Below are 24525 nucleotides of genomic sequence, written 5' to 3'. Positions count from 1 at the left end.
GTATCAATCACTATCAATCACTATCCATCACTGTTTATCACTATTGCTTATTTGTGTACCACAGAGTGTGATCCGGGCCTCTGCCAATCAGACGTTCCCTCCTGCAGAGACGACCAGACGCGGATCGCCAGCAGAGTGGAGGGCAGCTGCTGTTTGGCTCACGTCTGCAGTCAGTTCCTCAGCAGCTCCATCCATTGTTCACTGTTCCAGCTGGTGCTCAGTGTGAGTCAATCAAGTGTGTGTTTTCTCCAGTGTGCTCTCCCTGTCCGGAGACACCCCCCCACTGCTTGGATGGTGAGGTGCTGACGGTGGACCGCAACACGACGGAGCGCTGCTGTCCGGCCTACCGCTGTGGTGAGATGACACGCACCCAGGCTTTTTCCTAAAACAGACACATAACAGCTGGGATATACACTCACCGGACATTTATTAGGTCCACCTTGCTGGTACCGGTGCTCTATTGGTGCTCTAGGTGCTCTATTGGTGCGTTCAGACTGCAGGCATATCAGATTTTCTTCCATATCTGATTTTTACGGATGATTGTTAATACTGTTTTTAGCAAGTGTCCAAATATATTCTGGGTTAGGGTTTAAGTGTCAGGGTTAAGGTTTTGGGGGTTAGGGTTTAGAGGTTAGGGTTTATGGTTAGGGTTAGGGGTTAGGGGTTAGGGTTTAGGTGTCGAGGTTAAGGTTTTAGGGGGTTAGGGGTCAAGCCCTGATTGGAGAGAGAGAGAGAGAGAGAGAGAGAGAGAGAGAGAGCTGTCGCTGAATTGGGGGGATTTCCAGGCCTTTGGGTGTCCTGTCTTCCATCCACGTTCTCCACCTGTGAAACAGAGACAGCAGCAGCATCGTGCAGACAGAGTGTGATCTGACAGCAGTGATAACTTCTAGGAGCAGTAATAAATTCTAAGAACATAAAAAGATAAAGAAGTGACAGAAGCTCTAGAGTATCTCCCTTTAACGGGGGGGAAACAGTAAAATACCCCCAGCAGCCTAGGCCTACAGCAGCATGTCTAGTGGGGGGTGTTATTTCTAATTGTAGACTCTATCAAATAGGAGGGTTTTCAGTCTACTCTTAAATAAGCTAAGGGTGCCCCCCCCCCGGACCGAGGTTGGGAGGTCGTTCCAGAGTAGAGGGGCAGATAGCTGAAGCTTCTGCCTCCTGTTCTACTCTTAAAAACCCGACGGGTCACCAGAAATCCTGCCTCCTCTGAGATGCTTCAGCCCAATAATAATGACTTCAGGTTTGTTACTGTTCAACATTAAGAAGTTGTGAAGCATCCAGGATTTAATATCCCTGAGGCAGGTTTCTGATTTAATTAGCTGATCAGATTCATTGGTTTTAATTGATAAATATAATTGAGTATCGTCAGCATAACAATGAAAGTTAATGTTATGTTTCCTTATAATATTTCCCAATGGTAACATATAGATTAAACAGAATTGGCCCCAGAACAGATCCTTGAGGTACTCCACAGGTGAGAGTCCCTCGATCTGAACATTTATTATTGACATAGACAAACTGAAATCTGTTGGATAGATATGACCTAAACAAGTCTAGTGCTGAGTTTTTAATAACTTCCTCTTCCAATCTCCTTAAAATAATATCATGAATATTAAATCTCTCATGATGATGCTTTGCTTCTGTAACATATTTGAAAATGTGTTTGTGATAATGTTTCACACAAGTCACCTGTGTCCTTATTCAAAACTTCAAAATCTGACCAAACATTTTTACAAATTAAAATTGGCGACTAGCGGGGCGGCAGCAGCTCATTCCACTGGGTTTGGGACCGAGGGCGGCCGGTTCAAGACCCGTGTGGAGTGTGAGCCGGTAGTGGGAGGTGTGTAAGCTGCTCACCACCCCACCTCCATCCTCTGCATACCTAAAGGCTGTTTGTGTGTGTGTATGTGTGTGTGCGCAGTCTGTGAGCCCTACAGGTGTCCTCCTCACAGCTGTCCCGTTGGGATGTCGGTGGAGTCATCATCCGTTCCGGGTCACTGCTGTCCAAACCAGACCTGCGGTACGAATCGTAAAGCTGCTCCAGCTGAAAGATTTTTAACTCGTTTGAAAGCCAGATCATTCTAGGGTCCCCTTCAAAAATAGAGAGGCTGAACGTGAGCTTTTAGGAGCCTAAATTCAGTCCGAGTTGCACTCTTATGCTTGAAAGTCAAACAGCTGAATTGTGATTTCTTTTCTTTCAGTTTGCTCCTGTGAGAAGATCACCTCCCCAAAATGTGGCCTAGTATGTCTTCAATTTTAATTTTCATTCTATTCCTTCTGTGGGCTTAAACTAAATCTGCAGCTGTTCTCAAGGGTTTTTAGGCCTTGTCCAATTCATTTAACCAGGACAAAATCATGGCACAAAGTAAAGTGTTCCTGTGGTGTGTGGTCAGGGCCAGCAAAGGCCTTCTCTGCTGGTTTAATGATAATATTTATGATAAAAGTTATTTATATTTTAATGCATTTTACCCAAATAAATATATTAAAATATATGTTTAAATACATAATTATATTATTTGGATGTAATATGGCATATGTTCCGTTTTTTGGTTAGAGAGGTTTTATCCAATCAGAACTCGGCTAGCTTGTGTTGCCAGGTTGAATGAAATCTGCCCAGGACCTTTAGAACGTAGAATGCAGGTCTCCCTGCACTGTGAGTGAACAGGAACATATAGTTAATAGACAGATGCGATATCCAATCAGATCACGAGTTGGCAACACTAAGGCCTTCTAGCTGGCCTCACGTTCACCTGATATGGTTCTGTCCTGTGATTGGATTCTTACTCTGAGAAGGCGGGGCTATGCAAACGCTATGCAGAGGCTCATTTGAAGACAAGCTCTAGTGAAATGAGGGTCTGATCCCTGAAGGAGTTAACCTGTTCTAGCTAACCTGTTCCAGGTAACCTGTTCTAGCTCACCTGTTGTAGGTATCCTGAACTAGCTAACCTGAACTAGCTAACTTGTTGTAGCTAACCTGAACTAGCTAACCTGTTCTAGCTAACCTGTTCTAGCTAACTTGTTCTAGCTAACCTGTTCTAGTTAACCTGTTCTAGCTAACTTGTTCTAGCTAACTTGTTCTAGCTAACCTGTTCTAGCTAACCCGAACTAGCTATCTTGGTGAGTAAAAGCATTTAATATATATAGGTTTTCATATTCAATGTTCTTGTAATTTAATTTCATTTATATCAAATCAATTATAATGAAATAAAATGACAAATATACTCAAAATGAAAAAAATTCTTGCTCTCCTGCGATGTGTGTAAATAATGTGATGCACTTGTGCAGCCGTGTGATTGTAATGGAGATAGAGAGACTTGTGTCCCTGCTTGATAATAGCCTGTTTTGTACCTGATAGAGGTGATGGGACATCTGGTGGTGTGTTAGTGTGTGTCTGTTTGTTTCTCTAGCTGTGGTGTCATAAATGATGGTGATTTCCGTGGTTTTGTTGTGACGTAGTTGTGTGTCGTCTATAAAGGTGTGGCCACAGGTTCTTCAGTGTGACAATAAAGGAGTGGAGCTGATGCCAGTTTTTGTCCCATTTGAGAGAAGTTATAAACACCTCAGTCCTAAAAGCTACATTGGTGGCAGCAGTTTGGAGCCACTTACAGTATTATGACATGCATTTTTTCAAGTGTGACTAAGGAGAATATCACTGAAGACCTAGGTGTGAAATGCACGGCCCACCACTAGTTTTAAGTATTTTTAAAGTGTGTTGGTCAGTTTCTCTCTTTTACCTCTACTTGGAACCATTCGAGCTGTTCATGCCCTTTATTTAGTCAGTCTAAAGGCAGCTAGGACACGTGTCAGATGTGACTGACAGCCCTGCACACGGAGATCTACATGTTTGCCTCTCACGACGTGTCCTAGGAGCTCGGCGTGTTTTTATCCAGGTTAACTCTGTTCTGGTCTGTTCCGTAGGGAGAGGAAGCCCAGCTGGACCGAGCCTTCCTAGCTGACCCTCAGAATCAGTGTGCCTGCAAGAGATTCAAATGTGGTGAGTGTTGGGACAAAATCAAGCTGGAAGAAGGCCTTGTGCAATGCTTTGCACAGCTCACACACTTTTCTGTCACAACCACAAAAATGTGGAGTGAATGTAGATCCCAAAGGAAGCCGTGAAGACTGATGTTGATCTCTGACCGCTACACGTTTGTGTGTCTGTGTGTCCAGTGCGTGAAGCTGTGTGTGTTTTTGGCAAGAGGGGTGTGTTGCGGCCGGGTCAGACACTGGTGGAGCGTGGCGACGACGGCCTGTGTCACAGCAGGCAGTGCGGTCACAGCCTGGACCCGGCGAGCGGCTTCCACCTGTTGCGCACCAGCAGCATCAATTGCTCCGCCCACTGCCGACCCGTAAGTCTGCATCACTTCCTGTGATGTCACAGCATCAGTTGTTCTCCCCAGCATGACAAAGCTGATGCTGAACGCCAACACGCTGTTCTACGACACCGTGGTGGCGTCGGCCAATTCGTCATAGGGTGGTCTGCTCGGGGGACAGCATCACTGCAGCCGACAACAGAGATTGGACAGGCTGATTCGGAAGGCGGGCTCTGTCCTAGGATGCCCCCTGGAGGTGGTGGGAGAGAGGAGGATGTTGGCCAAACTGTCATCAAAGATGAAGATAGACTCCCACCCCCTGCAGGGCACACTAAGATCACTGGAGAGCTCCTTCAGCCGTAGGTTGCTTCACCCAAAATGCGTGAAGGGACGTTATCGCATGTCTTTGCTGCCCACAGCTGTCAGACTGAACAATCAGCACTGCCCCCAGCCGACCACACCCAATCACACAACAACCCGGGTGACCAGTGTAGTTTGTAGTTGTGCAATGTGAATTAGTGATTATAAATTGTTAATATGTATATCATATATTGATATGTATATCATGTCACATGTTAATATACATGTATTATGTATGTATGAACCCTCCTCCCCTCTGCTGCCGCAATAACGCGAATGTGGGACTAATAAAGGTCTATCTAATCTAGTGTATCTAATCTAATAAAGATCTATCTAGTCCAGTCTATCTAATCTAGCCCTCTAATAAAGGTCGATCTAATCCAGTATATCTAATCTAATAAAGGTCTAGTCCAGTCTAATCTAATAAAGCTCTATCTAATCTAGCCTATCTAATAAAGGTCTATCTAATCTAGTCTATCTAATCTAATAAAGGTCTAGTCCAGTCTATCTAATAAAGCTCTATCTAATCTAGCCCATCTAATCTAACAAAGGTCTATCTAATCTAGCCTATCTAATAAAGATTTATCTAATCTAGTCTATCAAATTTTATAAAGGTCTATCTAATCTTGTCTAATCTAGTAAAGGTCTATCTAATCTAGTTTATCTAATCTAATAAAGGTCTATCTAATCTAGTCTAATCTAGTAAAGGTCTATCTAGTTTAATAATTAAAGTCCATCTAATCTAGTTTATCTAATCTAATTTTGTGTTGAAGAATCAGATCTACATCCCACCAAAGGACCAGTCGACGTGCTGCGGCATGTGCCGGAACATCTCCTGCCTGTACCAACAGGAGAACGGGACAGCGGTTCTCTATAAGGTACCCCTCACCTCCAGCACCAACCTGCACCAAAGGAAGTGAGGCTTCCCACCTGAGCCCGGTGAAAACGCACCTGATCCTTGTCGTTCGCAGCCCGGCAGGTCGTGGGTTTCAAACTGCAGGAGGTTCGACTGCACAGACACTCTGTCTGGACCGACGCTCGTCTCCTACTCCTACAGCTGCCCACCATTCAATGAGTCGGAGTGTCTGAAGGTCTGCAGCATAAACACATACTTTCACAAATACCCACATACATGCACTGAGCAGAGATCAGCATCAGACATGAAATTTAAACATTCAAGTATTAAGAAGTCTTTTGGTATTAAAAATGGGTTAATGATAAGGATCTAATCTTTGACGTAATAATACTATAAAACTTAAAGAAGCAAATGTATAACAGGAGAAATGTGTGATGTCCTTTTTACATCCCTCTTCAAAGCGGTGATGGAACTGTCAGTGTTCGTTCATTCATCCGTCTGTCCGTCCGTTTGTTCGTCCGTCCACCAAATATCTTCACAACCATTGCAGATAGAAAGATGAAAGAAAAACCACATTACTCGGGTGGCAAAGGGGATCAAAATGAGATGGTGACCTTGACCTTGAGAAAAGTAGGTCAAGGTCAAATTTCAACTTTTGTACATTTTTTGCACATTTCTAAGGGACCAGATATGACAGAAAGACGAAACAAAAGGCATTATATTCAGGGAGGCAAGAGGATTAGATCACAGCTTTGACCTTGAAAAACTAGGTCAAAGTCAAATTTTCACTTTTATACCTTTTGAGGTACACATCTCTGAAACCTGATGATATAATCATGAAACAAAAAGCAACGTTTTCAGGAAGCCAGAGGCACAAAAATCTGTAGTTCAGGGTAAAATGTTGAATTCAGAGGTGTCACGGAATATTGCAGTCTCTGACCACCTTGTTTAAACTTTGTGTGTGAATTTGTTGGTTGTTAAAAATTCAAACCAAGAGGAAGAAGTGATCAGAAATGAACTGGAAGCCTTTGTTTCTGTCTCAACATTTTGATTCCTATCCTCGCTCAGATTGGCGGGACGGTGGTCAGTTACATGGACGGATGCTGCCAGACCTGTGAGTACCTGATGTGAGCGTCGCTGCAGTCCTGTAGTTGGTGTAGCGCCGTAGGCTGCAGACTGAAGAGCAGCTCCACCTGCCAGCATGTTTCCAACATGTTTGCCCTTCAGTTTGTCGTTTCAGTCTAAACCTCCGACCATCTCATGTGAACCAGATCGCTCCCAGCGGTGTTGTCCTTTGACAGTTTTCTGCAGTTTATTCACATTAGAGAGATCTGACCTTGTGCTTTTCAGTGAAATAATTTTTGACAGCGTCACTGAAAGGCATTTGATCACATGTGAGTGTGGTTTATGTGCTTCAGCTCACCATCATGTACCGATCCCCCCCAGGTACTGGATTCCCTCTGTTCCCCTTCCCCGTTAGCCCCTTGACTCCCACCGTTAACACAAACTGTGAACAAGGTACATAAAACAACAAGGCTTGTCAGCGCCATTGTTGATCTTCAACAATGTACTCCCTCAACAAAAAAAGTCTAAGAATGTTAAAACACAGAAAGCCTGACGGCAACCTGTTCTGCAGAAACGTCCTCTCAGCTGCTGCCTCATTTCAGGTCTGTAAAATAAAACCCAACACAAACTACAAAATGTGCACCTTTAAAAAACTAGATGTACTGATGTCATTAAAGAAGGCGGGGTCATTTCTGGAGGCCAAAAATGATGTCACACTTGAGAGGACAGGTCCAAATCTGAACCCTAGCCCCCCCTTGTTTAACCCTTCCTCCACTTAGCATGTCTGTCTGGGCGGTGCATTGTTGATCCCAACAATGTGCTGTTGGTAGTCTGGTTTACATTCTGCATGTCAGTAGATTCTGGAGTGGGTCGGTGTTTGGGCTCCGTCATCAGGCTCATTTGGCTGCTGTAGAAGATCTGCATGCTAGTCCACCACTAGGGGGAGCTGTGTGAGAAACTGAAGCTACTGTGTGAGGCATGACAAAATCCATCCCTGTAAACACATTTTATAAAACATGTGGGAAGATATTTTGACAATATAATGGTTAAAGTGAAGGCTCTGGCTCCCACTATGTGGCTGTGGCTCATGTGCTAAACCGCTGGTCAGTGGTTCGAGCCCCAGTTCTCCCCCGACTGGAAAAATGAGGCTTGAACCTGTTGGGAAAATAAGTCAGTTCTCCACTGACGCAAATGTAATGAGAAACTGAAAAAGGAGAAACACAAAGAAATTTCCACATTGAGATGTTCGCAATTACTATTCGATTGAAAGGCATGAATAAATGTTTATACCCACATGCAAAACTTCACAGCACCCCTGCACGGGTCCAAAGCTGCTCTAAAAACACACAGCAAGGGGTGGTGTCAGTCAATTGAAAAATTAGATGGTAATTAATGAAAGTGATTAAAAAGATGAATGCACAGTGATGTGCAGCAGGTGGCGCTGTCACTTCAGCCGGAAGGTTCTGGGTTCACTTTTTTTCTGTGATGAGTTTGTATGTTCTCCTGCGTCTGCATGGGTTTTCTTTGGTTCCCAAGCTTCCTCTCACCTTTACAACAGGTAATGAGCTGGCATCTCATCTGGGATGTACCCCACTTTTTGCTCATAACCGGCCTGTGGCCTGTTGGATAAATCTCTGTCTTGTCTTCAAGAAGATAAATGAATTAATAAATGATGAACAAATAAGCTTGAAAATTCACAAAAATCAATGGTTATAAAATTTTATGACAAATTTCAGAACAACATTCTTCCAGCATAATGAACAATCTCTGACTCATCTTCTTTTCTTCTTTTCCTTTCGGCTTTTCCCTTCAGGGGTCGCCACAGCGAATCAATTTCCTCCATCTAGCCCTGTCCTTTCAATCCTCTTCTCTCACACCAACTACCTACATGTCTTCCCTCATTACATCCATAAACCTCCTCTTTGGTCTTCCTCTAGGCCTCCTGCCTGGCAGTTCAGAACTCAGCATCCTTCTACCAATATATTCACTATCTCTCCTCTGGACATGTCCAAACCATCTCAGTCTGGCCTCTCTGACTTTATCTCCAGAACCTCTAACATGTGCTGTCCCTCTGATGTACTCATTCCTGATCCTATCCATCCTGGTCACTCCCAGAGAGAACCTCAGCATCTTCATCTCTGCTACCTCCAGCTCTGTCTCCTGTCTTTTCCTCAGTGACACTGTCTCTAGACCAAACAACATCGCTGGTCTCACCACAGTTTTGTACACCTTTCCTTTCATTTTAGCTGAAACTCTTCTATCACACATCACACCTGACACTTTCCTCCACCCGTTCCATCCTGCCTGGACACGCTTCTTCACCTCTTTTCCACACTCTCCATTGCTCTGGACTGTTGAGCCTAAGTACTTCAAATCCTCCACCTTCTTGATCTCTTCTCCCTGTAACCTCACTCTTCCACTCGGGTCCCTCTCATTCACACACATGTACTCTGTCTTACTGCGGCTAACCTTCATTCCTCTCCTTTCCAGGACAAACCTCCACCTCTCTAGCTTCTCCTCCACCTGTTCCTTGCTCTCACTACAGATCACAATGTCATCTGCAAACATCATAGTCCATGGAGATTCCTGTCTAACCTCGTCTGTCAGCCTGTCCATCACCATAGCAACAAGAAGGGGCTCAGAGCTGATCCCTGATGCAGTCCCACCTCCACCTTGAACTCCTCTGTCACACCTACACACACCTCACCACTGTCTTACAGTCCTCATACATGTCCTGCACCGCTCTAACATACTTCTCTGCCACTCCAGACTTCCTCATACAATACCACAGTTCCTCTCTGGACACCCTGTCATCAGCTTTCTCCAGATCTACAAAAACACAATGCAGCTCCCTCTGGCCTTCTCTGTACTTCTCTATCAACATCCTCAAAGCAAATACTGCATCTGTAGTACTCTTTTTTGGCATGAAACCATACTGCTGCTCACAAATGTTCACTTCTGCCCTCAGTCTAGCTTCCACTACTCTCTCCCATAACTTCATTGTATGGCTCATCAGCTTTATTCCTCTGTAGTTGCCACAACTCTGCACATCTCCCTTGTTCTTAAAAATGGGCACCAGCACACTTCTCCTCCATTCTTCAGGCATCTTATCACTGTCTAAGATCCTGTTGAACAACCCAGTCAGAAACTCTACTGCCACCTCTCCTAGACACTTCCAAACCTCTACAGGTATATCATCAGGACCGACTGCCTTTCCACTCTTCATCCTCTTCAATGCCCTCCTCACTTCACCCTGACTAGTCTTTGCTACATCTTTGTCCACAACAGTCACCTCTTCTAGTCTTTGTTCTCTCTCATTTTCCACGTTCATCAACTCTTCAAAGTACTCTTTCCATCTTCCCATCACACTACTGGCACCTGTCAATAGACTTCCATCCCTATCCTTAATCACCCTAACCTGCTGCACGTCCTTCCCATCTCTGTCTCTCTGTCTTGCCAACCGGTATAGATCAGTCTCTCCTCCTTACTGTCCAACCTAGCATACAAGTCATCATAAGCCCCTTGTTTGGCCTTTGCTACCTCTACCTTCACCTTACGCTGCATCTCTCTGTACTCCTGTCTACTCTCCTCAGTCCTCTCAGTGTCCCACTTCCTCTTGGCTAACCTCTTTCTCTGTATACACTCCTGTACCTCCTTATTCCACCACCAAGTCTCCTTATCTACTTTCCTTCCAGATGACACACCAAGTACTCTCCTACCCGTCTCCCTGATCACATTAGCTGTAGTTGTCCAGTCATCTGGAAGCACCTCCTGACCACCCAGAGCCTGTCTTAACTCCTTCCTAAAAGTCATGTAACACACTTTTTCAGCTTCCACCATTTTGTCTTCTGCTCTGTCTTTGTCCTCTTGATCTTCCTCACCACCAGAGTCATCCTACACACCACCATCCTATGCTGTTTGGCTACACTCTCACCTACCACAACTTTACAGTCACTGATCTCCTTCATGTTACACCGTGTACACCAGATGTAGTCTACCTGTGTGCTCCTACCTCCACTCTTACAGGTCACTCTATGTTCCTGCCTCTTCTGGAAGAAAGTATTCACTACAGCCATTTCCATCCTTTTTGCAAAGTCAACTACCATCTGTCCTTCTGCGTTCCTCTCCTGGATACCAAACCTGCCCATCACATCCTCATCACCTCTGTTTCCTGCACCAACATGTCCATTGAAGTCTGCTCCAATGACAAATCTCTCACTTCTAGGCATGCTCTGCATCACTTCATCAAAGTCCGACCAGAATTTCTCCTTCTCCTCCAGCTCACATCCTACCTGTGGAGCATACCCACTAACAACATTGAACATCACACCTTCTATTTCTAGCTTCAGACTCATCACTCTATCTGACACTCTTTTTACCTCCAGGACATTCCTAACAAACTCCTCCTTCAAGATAACTCCTACTCCATTTCTCTTCCCATCTACACCATGATAGAACAACTTGAACCCTACTCCTAAACTTCTAGCCTTGCTACCTTTCCACCTGGTCTCCTGTACACACAGTATGTCTACCTTCCTCCTCTGCATCATGTCAACCAACTCTCTACCTTTTCCTGTCATAGTTCCAACATTCATCGTCCCTACTCTCAGTCCTATACTCTTGGTGTTCCTCTTCTCTTTCTTTGAGTGAATGCACTTTCCTCCTCTCCTTCTTCGACCAACAGTAATCCAATTTCCACCGGCGCCCTGTAGGTCAACAGCGCCGATGGCGGTCGTTGTTAACCCGGGCCTCGACCGATCCGGTATGGAAGTCATAGGTTTGATTCGCATCTTTGATTTGGCAAAAGTTTTACGCCAGATGCCCTTCCTGACGCAACCCTCTTTATTTATCCGGGCTTGGGACCGGCACAATAAGACACTGGCTTGTGTCCTCTTGCGGCTACATTAATGAACAATCTCTGACTAACCCTAATAAATAATACTAGGAAAACATCCATCCATTCATCTTCCACCGCTTATCCGTAGTCGGCTCGTGGGGGCAGCATCTTCAACAGGGAGCCCCAAACTTCCCTTTCCCCCCCACATCCACTAGCTCTGACTGGGGGATCCGAAAGCGTTCCCAGACCAGTGTTGAGATATAATCTCTCCACCTGGTCCTGGGTGTGCCCCGAGGTCTCCTCCCGGCTGGACGTGCCAGAAACCCCTCCCTAGGGAGGCGTCCTGGAGGCATCCGCACCAGATGCCCAAACCACCTCAACTGACTCCTTTCCACGCGAAGGAGCAGCGGCTCTACTCTGAGCCCCTCGCGAACAGCAGTGTTTCTCACCTTATCTCTAAGGGAGACACCAGCTATCCCCCTGAGAAAGACCATTTCAGCCGTTTGTATCCGCAATCTCGTTCTTTGGGTCATGACCCATCGCTCATGACCACAGGTGAGGGTAGGAACGAAGATTGAACGGTAGATGGAGAGCTTTGCCTCTCGGCTTAGCTCCCTCTTTGTGACAACAGTGCGGTAAAGCGAATGCAATACCGCTGCTGCTGCCCCAATTCTCCGTCCAATCTCACGCTGCATTGTTCCCTCACTCGTGATCAGGACCCCAAGATACTTCAACTCCTTCACTTGTGGAAGTGCCTCAACCCCACTCGGAGAAGGCATTCCACCGATTTCCTGCTGAGAACCTCAGATTTGGAGGTGCTGATCCTCATCCCCGCCGCTTCACACTCGGCTGCAAACCTGACCAGTGAGTACTGCAGGTCACAGGCTGATGACGCAAACAGGACCACATCATCTGCAAAAAGCAGCGATGCAATCCTCAAGCCACCAAACTGTAACCCCTCCTCACCTAGGAAAACATGCCACACGATTTTTAATTTTCTTAAGACAAAACCAAATATTTTCTGTTTTCTGTTTACATTTCTGTTTAATTTATCAAGTTTATTTTAAGGAGATCAAAGCAGCAACACTTGTATTGAAGACATCGTTATGACTAGAATGACTTTGTCCAACTTGTGGCCTTCATCGGGGAACATTCCACAACTACACAGTAGCGCAACTTTCATATCAACAATGACAAAAATGAGACGTGTGTTAAATGGTCAAAAATCACCCAACCAAAGATTTCCCAATATCATTCTGCTGTGATGCTGCAGAAACATTTTGTGATCTGAGAATTTCAACTGACTTCACCTGAGGAGAAGACATTGTCCTTGCTCCAAACTCAAGTACAGTAGTGTCCACCCCCACCACCCACAATGCCTCACCAACTGGAAAGTTTCTTTTTAGCCGTAAAGCTGTGATGGATACAACATAAGCTTCATCTAACACATCCACAGTTTGCACATGATGTATGACACTCACTCTCTTCCTCCTGCTGTTTGATGTGCAGCAGGTCCAGTGTTGCATTGGATATCTTGTTAACTTGATCCAACTGATTTGTTGTCTTGTGGACAGGCAAAGAAGATGGGAAGTCATGTCAGAAGGTGACGGTGAGGATGACGATTAGGAAGAATGATTGTCGCAGCAACAGGCCGGTACGTTCTGTGTCTAGAGTGATACGGTGCTGGTGATGTTTTACAGTTACTGATTCAGGTTCATGAACCTGTGCAGAAAATGCTTGAAGTAACTATGAAAATATAACAAGATAATTTTGCTTAATTCCCTACATGTAATATAACTCCATCCATCCATCTTCCTCCTCTTATCCGGGGTCGGGTCGCGGGGGCAGCAGCTTAAGCAGGAAGCCCAGACTTCCCTCTCCCTAGCCACTTCGTCCAGCTCCTCTGGGAGAATCCCTAGGCGTTCCCAGGCCAGCCGGGAGACATAGTCTCTCCAGCGTGTCCTGGGTCGTGTCCTGGGTCGTCCCCGGGGCCTCCTCCCGGTAGGACGTGCCTGGAACACCTCACCAGGGAGGCGTCCAGGATGCATCCTGACCAGACGCCCGAGCCACCTCATCTGGCTCCTCTCGATGCGGAGGAGCAGCGGCTCGACTCTGAGTCCCTCCCGGATGACCGAACTTCTCACCCTATCTCTAAGGGAGAGCCCGGACACCCTGCGGAGGAAACCCATTTCGGCCCATTCCGGGATCTCGTTCTTTGGGTCACGACCCACAGCTCGTGACCATAGGTGAGGGCAGGAACGTAGATCGACCAGTAAATCGAGAGCTTTGCCTTTCGGCTCAGCTCCTTCTTCACCACGACGGACCGATACAGAGTCCACATCACTGCAGACGCTGCACCGATCCGCCTGTCGATCTCCCGTTCCATCGTACCCTCACTCGTGAACGAGACCCCGAGATACTTGAACTCCACCACTTGGGGCAGGATCTCATCCCCAACCCGGAGAGGGCAGTCCACCCTTGTCCGACTGAGGACCATGATCTCAGATTTGGAGGTGCTGATTCTCATCCCAACCGCTTCACACTCGGCTGCGAACCGCTCCAGTGAGAGTTGGAGATCACGGCTTGATGAAGCCAACAGCACCCCGTCATCTGAAAAAAGCAGAGACGCAATACTGAGGCCACCAAACCGGACACCCTCAACGCCTTGGCTGCGCCTAGAAATTCTGTCCATAAAAGTTATGAACAGAATCGGCGACAAAGGGCAGCCTTGGCGGAGTCCAACCCCCACTGGAAATGAATCCGACTTACTGCCGGCAATGCGGACCAAACCCTGACATCAGTCATACAGGGATAGAACAGCCCTTATCAAGGGGTTCGGTACCCCATACTCCCGAAGCACCCTTACAGAACCCCCCGAGGAACACGGTCGAACGCCTTCTCCATGTCCACAAAACACATGTAGACTGGTTAGGCAAACTCCCATGCCCCCTCAAGGACCCTGTGGAGGGTGTAGAGCTGGTCTACTGTTCCACGGCCAGGACGAAAACCACACTGCTCTTCCTGAATCCGAGATTCGACTTCCCGACGGACCCTCCTCTCCAGAACCCCTGAATAGACCTTGCTAGGGAGGCTGAGGAGTTGGAACACACCCTCCGGTCCCCCTTCGTAAAAAGGGGGACCACCACCCCAGTCAGCCAATCCAGAGGCACCGTCCCCGACGTCCACACGATGTTGTAGAGGCGTGTCAACCAGGACAGCCCCACAACATCCAGAGCCTTTAGGAACTCCGGGCGGATCTCATCCACCCCTGGGGCCCTGCCACCGAGGAGCTTTTTAACCACCTCGGTGACCTCAGAGAACCCAGAGTCTGCTTCCTCTTGGGAAGGCGTGTCACCGGAATTGAGGAGGTCTTCGAAGTATTATCCCCACCGAGTCATAACGTCCCGAGTTGAGGTCAGCAGTGCCCCATCCCCACTATACACAGTGTTGATGCTGCACTCCTCCCACCTCCTGAGACGTCTGATGGTGGACCAGAATTTCCTCGAAGCCGTCTGGAAGTGGTCCTCCAAGGCCTCACCGAACTCCTCCCACGCCCGAGTTTTTGCCTCAGCAACCACCAAAGCTGCATTTCGCTTGGCCAGCTGGTACCCATCAGCTGCCTCAGGAGTCCCACAGGCCAAAAAGGCCTGATAGGACTCCGTCTTCAGCTTGACGGCATCCCTTACGGCTGATGTCCACCAACGGGTTCTGGGGTTGCCACCACGACAGGCACCGACCACCTTACGGCCGCAGCTGTGGTCGACCGCCTCGACAATGGAGGCACAGAACATGGTCCACTCAGACTCGATGTCCCCCGCCTCCCCCAGGACGTGGGTTAAGTTCTGCCGGAGGTGGGAGATGAAACTCCTTCTGACAGGGGATTCCGCCAGGCGTTCCCAGCAGACCCTCACAATACGTTTGGGTCTGCCAGGTTGGACCGGCATCTTCCCCCACCATCGGAGCCAACACACCACCAGGTGGTGAGCGGTTGACAGCTCCGCCCCTCTCTTCACCCGAGTGTCCAAGACATGCGGCCGCAAGTCCGATGACACGACCACAAAGTCGATCATCGAACTGCGGCCTAGGGTGTCCTGGTGCCAAGTGTACGTATGGACACCCTTATGTCTGAACATGGTGTTCGTTATGGACAGTCCGTGACGAGCACAGAAGTCCAATAACTGAACACCACTCGGGGGGGCCGTTCCTCCCAATCACACCCTTCCAGGTCTCACTGTCATTGCCCACGTGAGCATTGAAGTCCCCCAGCAGAACGATGGAGTCCCCAGTGGGAGCGCTCTCCAGCACCCCCTCCAAAGACTCCAAAAAGGGTGGGTACTCTGAACTGCTGTTTGGTGCATAAGCACAAACAACAGTCAGAACCCATCCCCCCACCCGAAGGCGGAGGGAGGCTACCCTCTCGTCCACCGGGGTGAACCCCAATGTACAGGCGCCAAGCCGGGGGGGCTATAAGTATACCCACACCTGCTCGGCGTCTCTCACCATGGGCAACTCCAGAGTGGAAGAGAGTCCAACCCCTCTGGAGAGGACTGGTACCAGAGCCCAAGCTGTGTGTGGAGGTGAGCCCGACTATATCTAGTCGGAACTTCTCCACCTCCACCAGCTCAGGCTCCTTCCCTCCAGAGAGGTGACATTCCACGTCCCAAGAGCCAGCTTCTGTAGCCGGGGATCGGATCGCCAAGGTCCCCGCCTTCAGCCACCACCCAGCTCACAATGCACCCGACCCCTATGGCCCCTCCCACAGGTTGTGAGCCCATGGGAAGGGGTAATATGAATTAATCTGCATTTCAGACTTTTCACCAAGTAATATGAATTAATCAGTGAAAAATCTGAAATGCAGGAAGTCATCAAAGGAGTTTACTAAGAAGAACACAGCTGAAGATTGTTAGTGAAAGACAGCAAGGTGTTATCTGCATACAAGCTAACATTACAACCATTAGTTTTAACGTTAAAACCTTGAAAAAAGCCTGTTGCAACACTCCCGTGTTACAAAAATATGAAACGTATTAAACTTAAAATGACCATTGATAATGTGAGTTCTACTATTGACAGAATAAACGTAGTTTTATTCACCCTACTCACTCATGTGCTCTACAGGTGAACATTGTGTCATGTGACGGGAAGTGTCCGTCTGCCAGCATCTACAACTATAACATCAACACGTATGCTCGATTCTGCAAGTGCTGCAGGGAGACGGGGTTGCAACGGCGTTCGGTGCAACTCTACTGCAGTAGCAATGCAACATGGGTCAACTACGGCATCCAGGAACCCACCGACTGCTCCTGCCAATGGTCTTAAACACATACGTAAAACCAAACAGGATGTTAAGTGATATTGTCTAAATCCAAACGACGTACCAGACGATGATGTGAAAACAACTGTCATGTTAGTTTATGATATTTGTAGGCAAACACTCAGCTGTGTCCAACAGAAAAGCTCGACAAAACGAGGATTGATCCCCCAGTAGGTTGTCCTGGTGCCCCTGGCGGGGGCACCAGGACACATAGCAGAGAAGCTAGATGCTCTAAACTGCAAGACAGAAGGTGACTGCCCATATTTACCTTCTTAAGAAGCAGAAAACCTAGAGGATCACATGATTAGTTCTATTTGCTTACATGTTTAGTTTTTAATATAATTATGACAAGCTCATAAGTAATTTATAGAATAAATAGTCTTACATATACTTTCCTTTTTTGACAAAGGCAAATGTATGTCATTGGAGTTACAGTGTACCTCTTCTACTGGAATAAGATGAAGTACACTGTACCTGTTGGATCGTTGTAAAAGTCACTTAGTCAACACAAGTGATGAACATAATACAACTGCAGAACTGCCTTGGTTTGTCTTTGCAGTTTGGCAGAAATACGTCCCTGATTCATAGCGTAAAAATTCTTTCATTTTGTGTGGTCCATCTCAGCTTTCAGATACTAAATGGATCCTATTCTGAATACAGTTACAGGAAGCACCGATTCGTATTAACAGCGACGCTGTACTAATTTTAACAGCGTCTAAACAGGAGAGTCAGTATTTGGTGCTAAATTAATGTGCTATCCTGGCGCTTTCCAACGAGTGATGGACACTTGACCAACACTATTTCCTTGGTTTGTGTACAGCTGAACTGGTTTCACCTCAGACTGAACTGATCCACTGCTAGAGTGCTTCTACATTTATGGATGTTTGCTGACTTCTTTTCTGATTTAAACACCAGATTTCTTACCAACGAAGTGAAATGCAGATCAGAAGAAATTTTTTAAGTTACATCTTTCTGCAAACTACTGATTGTAACTCATTGATGTAATGGATCAAAATGATAGATAAATGCCTTTACAGTACTGCTGCTCTGCCCCTTCCTGCAAGCCCACAGAGAAAACACAGTGAAAGATGCATGAGTGGATATTTCCTGCTTGACTGCAAAGTACTTTTCTCACTACATTTCCATGCTCAATGCCTGAAAGGTTAAAAAAATATTTTTTGATGAAGCTGTAGCCCTGACGACAAAATATCGCTGCCATCACTCTTCCTACGGGAATATTTTATCACAAATCTGTCACATTGTGCCTGTTTTTGTACATATGTCAGTTTCCTACATTTTGAAAACGAGTAGCAATAATTTTTCATATTCTTTGATTCTAGAAAAAAAACCATGTATGATCAGTGGTGTAAAATACACTTAATTAAATCAACAGTAGTAAGGTGTATTAAATATTTGAAATCCAGGTGTATTTGGAGCACTTTATTTATTTATTGGAGTTTGGTAGCACACAGCTGTTCTGATTTTGTGGGTAAAGCTGTTGATCAAATGGATAAGTAACAGGATCCAAAACTTCGACTTGGTTTTATACCAGATAACACAATACCAGCAAGCCAGAAGGACAAAAAGCAAAATTAAAAGAGGATTTGTACCATATAAATGTACATTTGAATTTTCAATAAATATTTCCTTTGGAAAAAATAAGTCCAGTTCTTTTTTTAAAGTGACAAAAGAGTGTGCTGTAAGGGAGCGGTCCCCAACCTCTTTTACGCCATGGACAGGTTTAATCTAAGACAATATTTTCACGGACCGGCCTTTATTTGCTCAATAATCGCTAATGACGCAGACGTCCTGGCAGTGAGGTCTTATGTCAAATGCAAACATGTATTGACAGGTGCCAGTAGTGTAATGGGAAGATGGAAAGAGTACTTTGAAGAGTTGATGAACGTGGAAAATGAGAGAGAACAAAGACTAGAAGAGGTGACTGTTGTGGACCAAGAAGTAGCAAAGATTAGTCAGGATGAAGTGAGGAGGGCACTGAAGAGGATGAAGAGTGGAAAGGCAGTCGGTCCTGATGATATACCTGTAGAGGTTTGGAAGTGTCTAGGAGAGGTGGCAGTAGAGTTTCTGACTGGGTTGTTCAACAGGATCTTAGATAGTGAGAAGATGCCTGAGGAATGGAGGAGAAGTGTGCTGGTGCCCATTTTTAAGAACAAGGGAGATGTGCAGAGTTGTGGCAACTACAGAGGAATAAAGCTGATGAGCCATACAATGAAGTTATGGGAGAGAGTAGTGGAAGCTAGACTGAGGGCAGAAGTGAACATTTGTGAGCAGCAGTATGGTTTCATGCCAAAAAAGAGTACTACAGATGCAGTATTTGCTTTGAGGATGTTGATAGAGAAGTACAGAGAAGGCCAGAGGGAGCTGCATTGTGTTTTTGTAGATCTGGAGAAAGCTGATGACAGGGTGTCCAGAGAGGAACTGTGGTATTGTATGAGGGAGTCTGGAGGGGCAGAGAAGTATGTTAGAGCGGTGCAGGACATGTATGAGGACTGTAAGACAGTGGTGAGGTGTGTGTAGGTGTGACAGAGGAGTTCAAGGTGGAGGTGGGACTGCATCAGGGATCAGCTCTGAGCCCCTTCTTGTTGCTATGGTGATGGACAGGCTGACAGACGAGGTTAGACAGGAATCTCCATGGACTATGATGTTTGCAGATGACATTGTGATCTGCAGTGAGAGCAGGGAACAGGTGGAGGAGAAGCTAGAGAGGTGGAGGTTTGTCCTGGAAAGGAGAGGAATGAAGGTTAGCTGCAGTAAGACAGAGTACATGTGTGTGAATGAGAGGGACCCAAGTGGAAGAGTGAGGTTACAGGGAGAAGAAATCAAGAAGGTGGAGGATTTGAAGTACTTAGGTTCAACAGTCCAGAGCAATGGAGAGTGTGGAAAAGAGGTGAAGAAGCGTGTCCAGGCAGGATGGAACGGGTGGAGGAAAGTGTCAGGTGTGATGTGTGATAGAAGAGTTTCAGCTAAAATGAAAGGAAAGGTGTACAAAACTGTGGTGAGACCAGCGATGTTGTTTGGTCTAGAGACAGTGTCACTGAGGAAAAGACAGGAGACAGAGCTGGAGGTAGCAGAGATGAAGATGCTGAGGTTCTCTCTGGGAGTGACCAGGATGGATAGGATCAGGAATGAGTACATCAGAGGGACAGCACATGTTAGAGGTTCTGGAGATAAAGTCAGAGAGGCCAGACTGAGATGGTTTGGACATGTCCAGAGGAGAGATAGTGAATATATTGGTAGAAGGATGCTGAGTTCTGAACTGCCAGGCAGGAGGCCTAGAGGAAGACCAAAGAGGAGGTTTATGGATGTAGTGAAAGAGGACATGAAGGTAGTTGGTGTGAGAGAAGAGGATGCAGAAGACAGGGTTAGATGGAGGACACTGATTGGCTGTGGTGACCCCTGAAGGGAGAAGCCCAAAGGAGAAGAAGAAATAGAAAGTAGGCACTGGTGAGGCTTCAGATTCTGTCCACAAATCCAGATGGAGGCTTGTGTTGTTGGCAGCAGCTTTGGTCCACGTGTGAATGACTGATGGAAAGCTTCTGAGCTTCATGACGCTTCAGCTCTTCACCAGCTTCAACTCCCAGCAGGCCCTGCACCCTGAGTTCACACACACACACACACACACACACACACACACACACACACACACACACACACACACACACACACACACACACACACACACACACACACACACACACACACACACACACACACACACACACACACACACACACACACACACACACACACACACACACACACACACACACACACACACACACACACACACACACACACACACACACACACACACACACACACACACACACACAGTGTTAAATCAACGCCACTCACAGCTTCAGTGTTTTCTGTGAATGCAGTTATAGCAGGGAATGACACCTGGTAACCATGGCTACTGTGGAAACACTAACGTCAGTACTAAAATGTATCATGTGACAAGTATGGACCAATCACTAAAAGGTTCATTTACAAAGCAGCAAATAATCTCTCTGACGTCATCAAGATGTTTTGATGCTTTAGGGCTTCGATGCTTTGATGCCTATCAAAGTCGTTCAGGTTTTTAGAATCACATCACTTTCACAACCGCTTCACTTTCACAACCGCTTCACTTTCACAACCACATCGTTTCTAGGCTTCCAGAACCACATCACCTCTAGAACCACATCACCTCTAGAACCACATCACCTCTAGGCTTCCAGAACCACATCACCTCGAGAACCACATCACCTCCAGAACAATGCCAAGCAGGAAGGCCAGAGCGTCTGTCGCAGCCGAGCGTCTGATGACCGAGTCTCAGACGACTCCTCAACACTTGGATCCAGACGGTAACGCCTGACTTTTACACCATCAGCCCATTTGTGGTCTTTTGCAAAAACTCTCCTCTGAACTAAACATGTCAATATTTATTTAATGAAACACACATTTAGGGGCGGCACGGTGATGTAGTGGGTAGCGCTGTCACCGCACAGCAAGGTAGCTCCGGGTTCGAGTCCCGTCTGTGGAGTTTGCATGTTCTCCCGTGTCTGCGTGGGTTCTCTCCGGGTTCTCCGGCTTCCTCCCACCTCCAGAAACATGAACTTTAGGTTGATTGGCCGGTCCAAATTGACCATAGGTGTGAGTGTGTGTGTGTGTGTGTGTGTGTGTGGTTGTGTGTCGCTGTGCAGCTCCGCACTGGTGTCGTGCTCAGAGTGTCCCCCGCCTCACGGCCTCAGCCAGCTGGGATAGGCTCCAGCAACCTGTGACCCACGACGGCGGATAAAGCAGTGAAGGAAAATGGATGAATGGTCATACATTTATATTTAAAGTGTGTCTCACGGAAAATGAAGGAAAAAAGGCACAAAGTTTGTTTTGATTTTTTATCACAAATTTGCCTGTCAGTTTGAACTTTATTACCTTTGAAATGTCTGTTGATGTGATTAAACGCTTTATAAATAAAAGTTGATTTGTTTATTGATTAGTAATGACCTATTGAACGCGGACAATGTCAGATGTGTGATTGATTGATTGTGGAAAAATGGTGCTGAATAACGTGGATAATGGTAATTGTGCTAAGAAACAAACTAACAAACATCCTTCAAAATTAAACTGGTTATTTTCCAGTTGGATGACATCATTAACATGTGACACGTCATTAACATGCAGTTCTTCTTCACTGACATGACTCTCGTGAACAGCTGATCCCGTCAGCAGCCTCTGTCGCCCCCCAGAGACGAACAGCAGAGCCAGGAGGAGGAACAGAAGAATGCTCCAGAGGGTAGGAGACCTTCCACTGAAAACGTTCTAGTATTTACTTCACCTGCCTCTCATTTGACTTGTTACGTTCATGTGCTGCAGTTCTCCACAAGTCCAATGACTGCTGACTGACTTTGTGTTATCTTCCTAAAACTGTAATCATTCACTTCTTCCACACCTGTAAAGGATGAAAATGTAACGCCCACAGCCGAGAACCTGGGCGGGGCACAGGAGCAGATAGCGGAGGGGAGTCAGAACATCACTGCTGTTGATGGCAGGCTACGTGCCCTCCAGGTGAAGTACGAAAAGGTCACGATGGCGATGGACGAGATGCAGAAGAAGCAGGCAGAGATGGAGTTGGAAAGCCGAAGCAGAGAGGAGCAGATTGCTCTTCTTCACAAGAGCCTCCACTCCCAGACAGAAAGGCAGGAGAAGATACTTCAGGAGCACAAGAAGGAGGTGACCCGGCTCAACGACCTTCTGGAGAAGAAGGAGCTGGAGCTCACGATGGCCAACCAGCGTGCCAGAAAATACAGGGACACCTTGTACGAGCTGCAAGACACAAAGCTGACAATGGAGCGCCAGCAGGGGGTGGCCGTCAAGAGAGAGGAGCAACTAATGGAGATGCTCACCAAGAATGAGGAGGCCTTTACCAGATCCCTGGTTGAGCAGAAGGAGCAGATGGAGAAGCATCTGGCTGAGCAGAAGGAGCAGATGGAGAAGCAGCTGATTGAGCAGAAGCAGATGGAGAAGAAGCTGGTTGAGCAGAAAGAGCAGATTGAAAAGCATCTGGCTGAGCAAGAGCAGATGGAGAAGCAGCTTATTAAGCAGAAGGAGCAGATAGAGAAACATCTGGCTGAGCAGGAACAGATGGAGAAGCAGCTGGTTGAGCAGAAAGAGCAGATGGAGAAGCATCTGGCTGAGCAGATGGAGCAGATGGAGAAGCAGCTGATTGAGCAGATGGAGCAGATGGAGAAGCAGCTGATTGAACAGAAGGAGCAGATGGAGAAGCAGCTGATTGAGCAGAAGGAGCAGATGGAGAAGCAGTTGGATGAGCAGAAGGAGCAGATGGAGAAGCAGTTGGATGAGCAGAAGGAGCAGATGGAGAAGCAGCCGGCACAGAAGGAGCAGATGGAGAAGCAGCTAATTGAGCAGATGGAGCAGATGGAGAAGCAGCTGATTGAGCAGATGGAGAAGCAGCTGATTGAGCAGAAGGAGCAGATGGAGAAGCAGCTGACTGAGCAGAAGGAGCAGATGGAGAAGCAGCTGATTGAGCAGAAGGAGCAGATGGAGAAGCAGCTGGCAGAGCAGGAGCAGATGGAGAAGCAGCCGGCTGAACAGAAGGAGCAGATGGAGAAGCAGCCAGCAGAGCAGGAGCAGATGGAGAAGAAGCTGGCTGAACAGAAGGAGCAGATGGAGAAGCAGCCAGCAGAGCAGGAGCAGATGGAGAAGCAGCCGGCTGAACAGAAGGAGCAGATGGAGAAGCAGCCAGCAGAGCAGGAGCAGATGGAGAAGCAGCCGGCTGAACAGAAGGAGCAGATGGAGAAGCAGCCAGCAGAGCAGGAGCAGATGGAGAAGCAGCTGGCTGAACAGGAGCAGATGGAGAAGCAGCCAGCAGAGCAGGAGCAGATGGAGAAGCAGCCGGCTGAACAGAAGGAGCAGATGGAGAAGCAGCTGGCTGAACAGAAGGAGCAGATGGAGAAGCAGCCGGCTGAACAGAAGGAGCAGATGGAGAAGCAGCCGGCTGAACAGAAGGAGCAGATGGAGAAGCAGCTGGTTGACGTGACAGAGGAGGTGCAGAAGGAGAGGGAGGTCCAGTCTTCTGAACAGGACGACGTCCTGCCACAGGTGAGCCTCCTTGTTCTACAGTCACAAGTCTTCAGCTCTTTAAGGGGTTCGCATGTTCTGTTACTATGGCTTTTGGGGGGTGCCGGGAGGGAGGGGGGGCTTTGGAGATGAGCTCGAATTTAAACTCAAAGTCTCTTTCTTTTCAGAAGCTCCATAAAAAGAAGTTGAAGAGGACAAAGAGGAAGAAGCGCTTCTGGGCCCGACTGTTCTCACGTTCCCAGCGAGAAGACCTTCCCTCTGGACCCCGACCCATCTGACCATGACCCCTCTGGACGCAGACCCCCCCCCACTTTTGTCTGTCTAGATCAGGGGTCGGCAACCCAAAATGCTCAAAGAGCCATATTGGACCAAAATAACTAAAGTCAAAACTGTCTGGAGCCGCAAAAAATTAAAGCCTTATATAAGCCTTACATGAAGGCAACTCAGGCTGTAAGTGTAAAATTAGTTACAGTGGGGGACAAAAGTAATTAGTCAGCCTCTAATTGTGCAAGTTCTCCCACTTAAAAAGAGGACAGAGACCTGTAATTGTCATCACAGGTACACCTCAACTATGAGAGACAGAAGGAGAAAAAAAATCCAGAAATTCACATTGTTTTGATTTTTAAAGAATTTATTAGCAAATTATGGTGGAAAATAATTATTTGGTCACCTACAAACAAGA

The 24525-nt window shown here is 46.9% G+C and overlaps 2 protein-coding genes across 2 annotated transcripts in view; both read left to right on the top strand.

Annotated features, from left to right (window-relative positions):
- otog (otogelin) overlaps positions 1-16958 on the top strand; it is a 61835-nt gene extending 44877 nt beyond the window's left edge. Inside the window, exons 43-54 of the mRNA XM_068315749.1 lie at positions 65-169; positions 253-354; positions 1925-2023; positions 2205-2245; positions 3922-3997; positions 4171-4349; positions 5447-5551; positions 5645-5764; positions 6598-6643; positions 6976-7047; positions 13006-13085; positions 16547-16958. Of these exons, the coding sequence (XP_068171850.1) occupies positions 65-169; positions 253-354; positions 1925-2023; positions 2205-2245; positions 3922-3997; positions 4171-4349; positions 5447-5551; positions 5645-5764; positions 6598-6643; positions 6976-7047; positions 13006-13085; positions 16547-16747 (1226 nt within the window). The 3' untranslated portion in view covers positions 16748-16958. The remainder of the gene's footprint in view (positions 1-64; positions 170-252; positions 355-1924; positions 2024-2204; positions 2246-3921; positions 3998-4170; positions 4350-5446; positions 5552-5644; positions 5765-6597; positions 6644-6975; positions 7048-13005; positions 13086-16546) is intronic.
- Positions 16959-21021: 4063 nt separating this feature from the next.
- On the top strand, positions 21022-24121 carry LOC137595544 (golgin subfamily A member 6-like protein 7). The gene is made up of 5 exons (XM_068315737.1): positions 21022-21109; positions 21959-22038; positions 22203-23132; positions 23295-23864; positions 24011-24121. Exons 1-5 carry the CDS (start codon positions 21022-21024, stop codon positions 24119-24121), a joined length of 1779 nt encoding a protein of 592 aa, XP_068171838.1.
- Positions 24122-24525: the final 404 nt, after the last annotated feature.

The sequence above is a fragment of the Antennarius striatus genome, chromosome 1 (genome assembly GCF_040054535.1).
Source record: "Antennarius striatus isolate MH-2024 chromosome 1, ASM4005453v1, whole genome shotgun sequence".
Taxonomy (NCBI): Eukaryota; Metazoa; Chordata; class Actinopteri; order Lophiiformes; family Antennariidae; genus Antennarius; species Antennarius striatus.
This window is presented reverse-complemented; position numbering and strand designations above follow the sequence as displayed.

Bases quoted from the DNA above. Each gene is read 5' to 3' on its own strand.
- LOC137595544 (XM_068315737.1), top strand. From the start codon at position 21,022: ATGCCAAGCAGGAAGGCCAGAGCGTCTGTCGCAGCCGAGCGTCTGATG. The intron at 23,133-23,294 runs GCACAGAAGGAG...CTGATTGAGCAG, and splicing joins AGCAGATGGAGAAGCAGCCG to AAGGAGCAGATGGAGAAGCA. The intron at 23,865-24,010 runs GTGAGCCTCCTT...CTTTCTTTTCAG, and splicing joins AGGACGACGTCCTGCCACAG to AAGCTCCATAAAAAGAAGTT.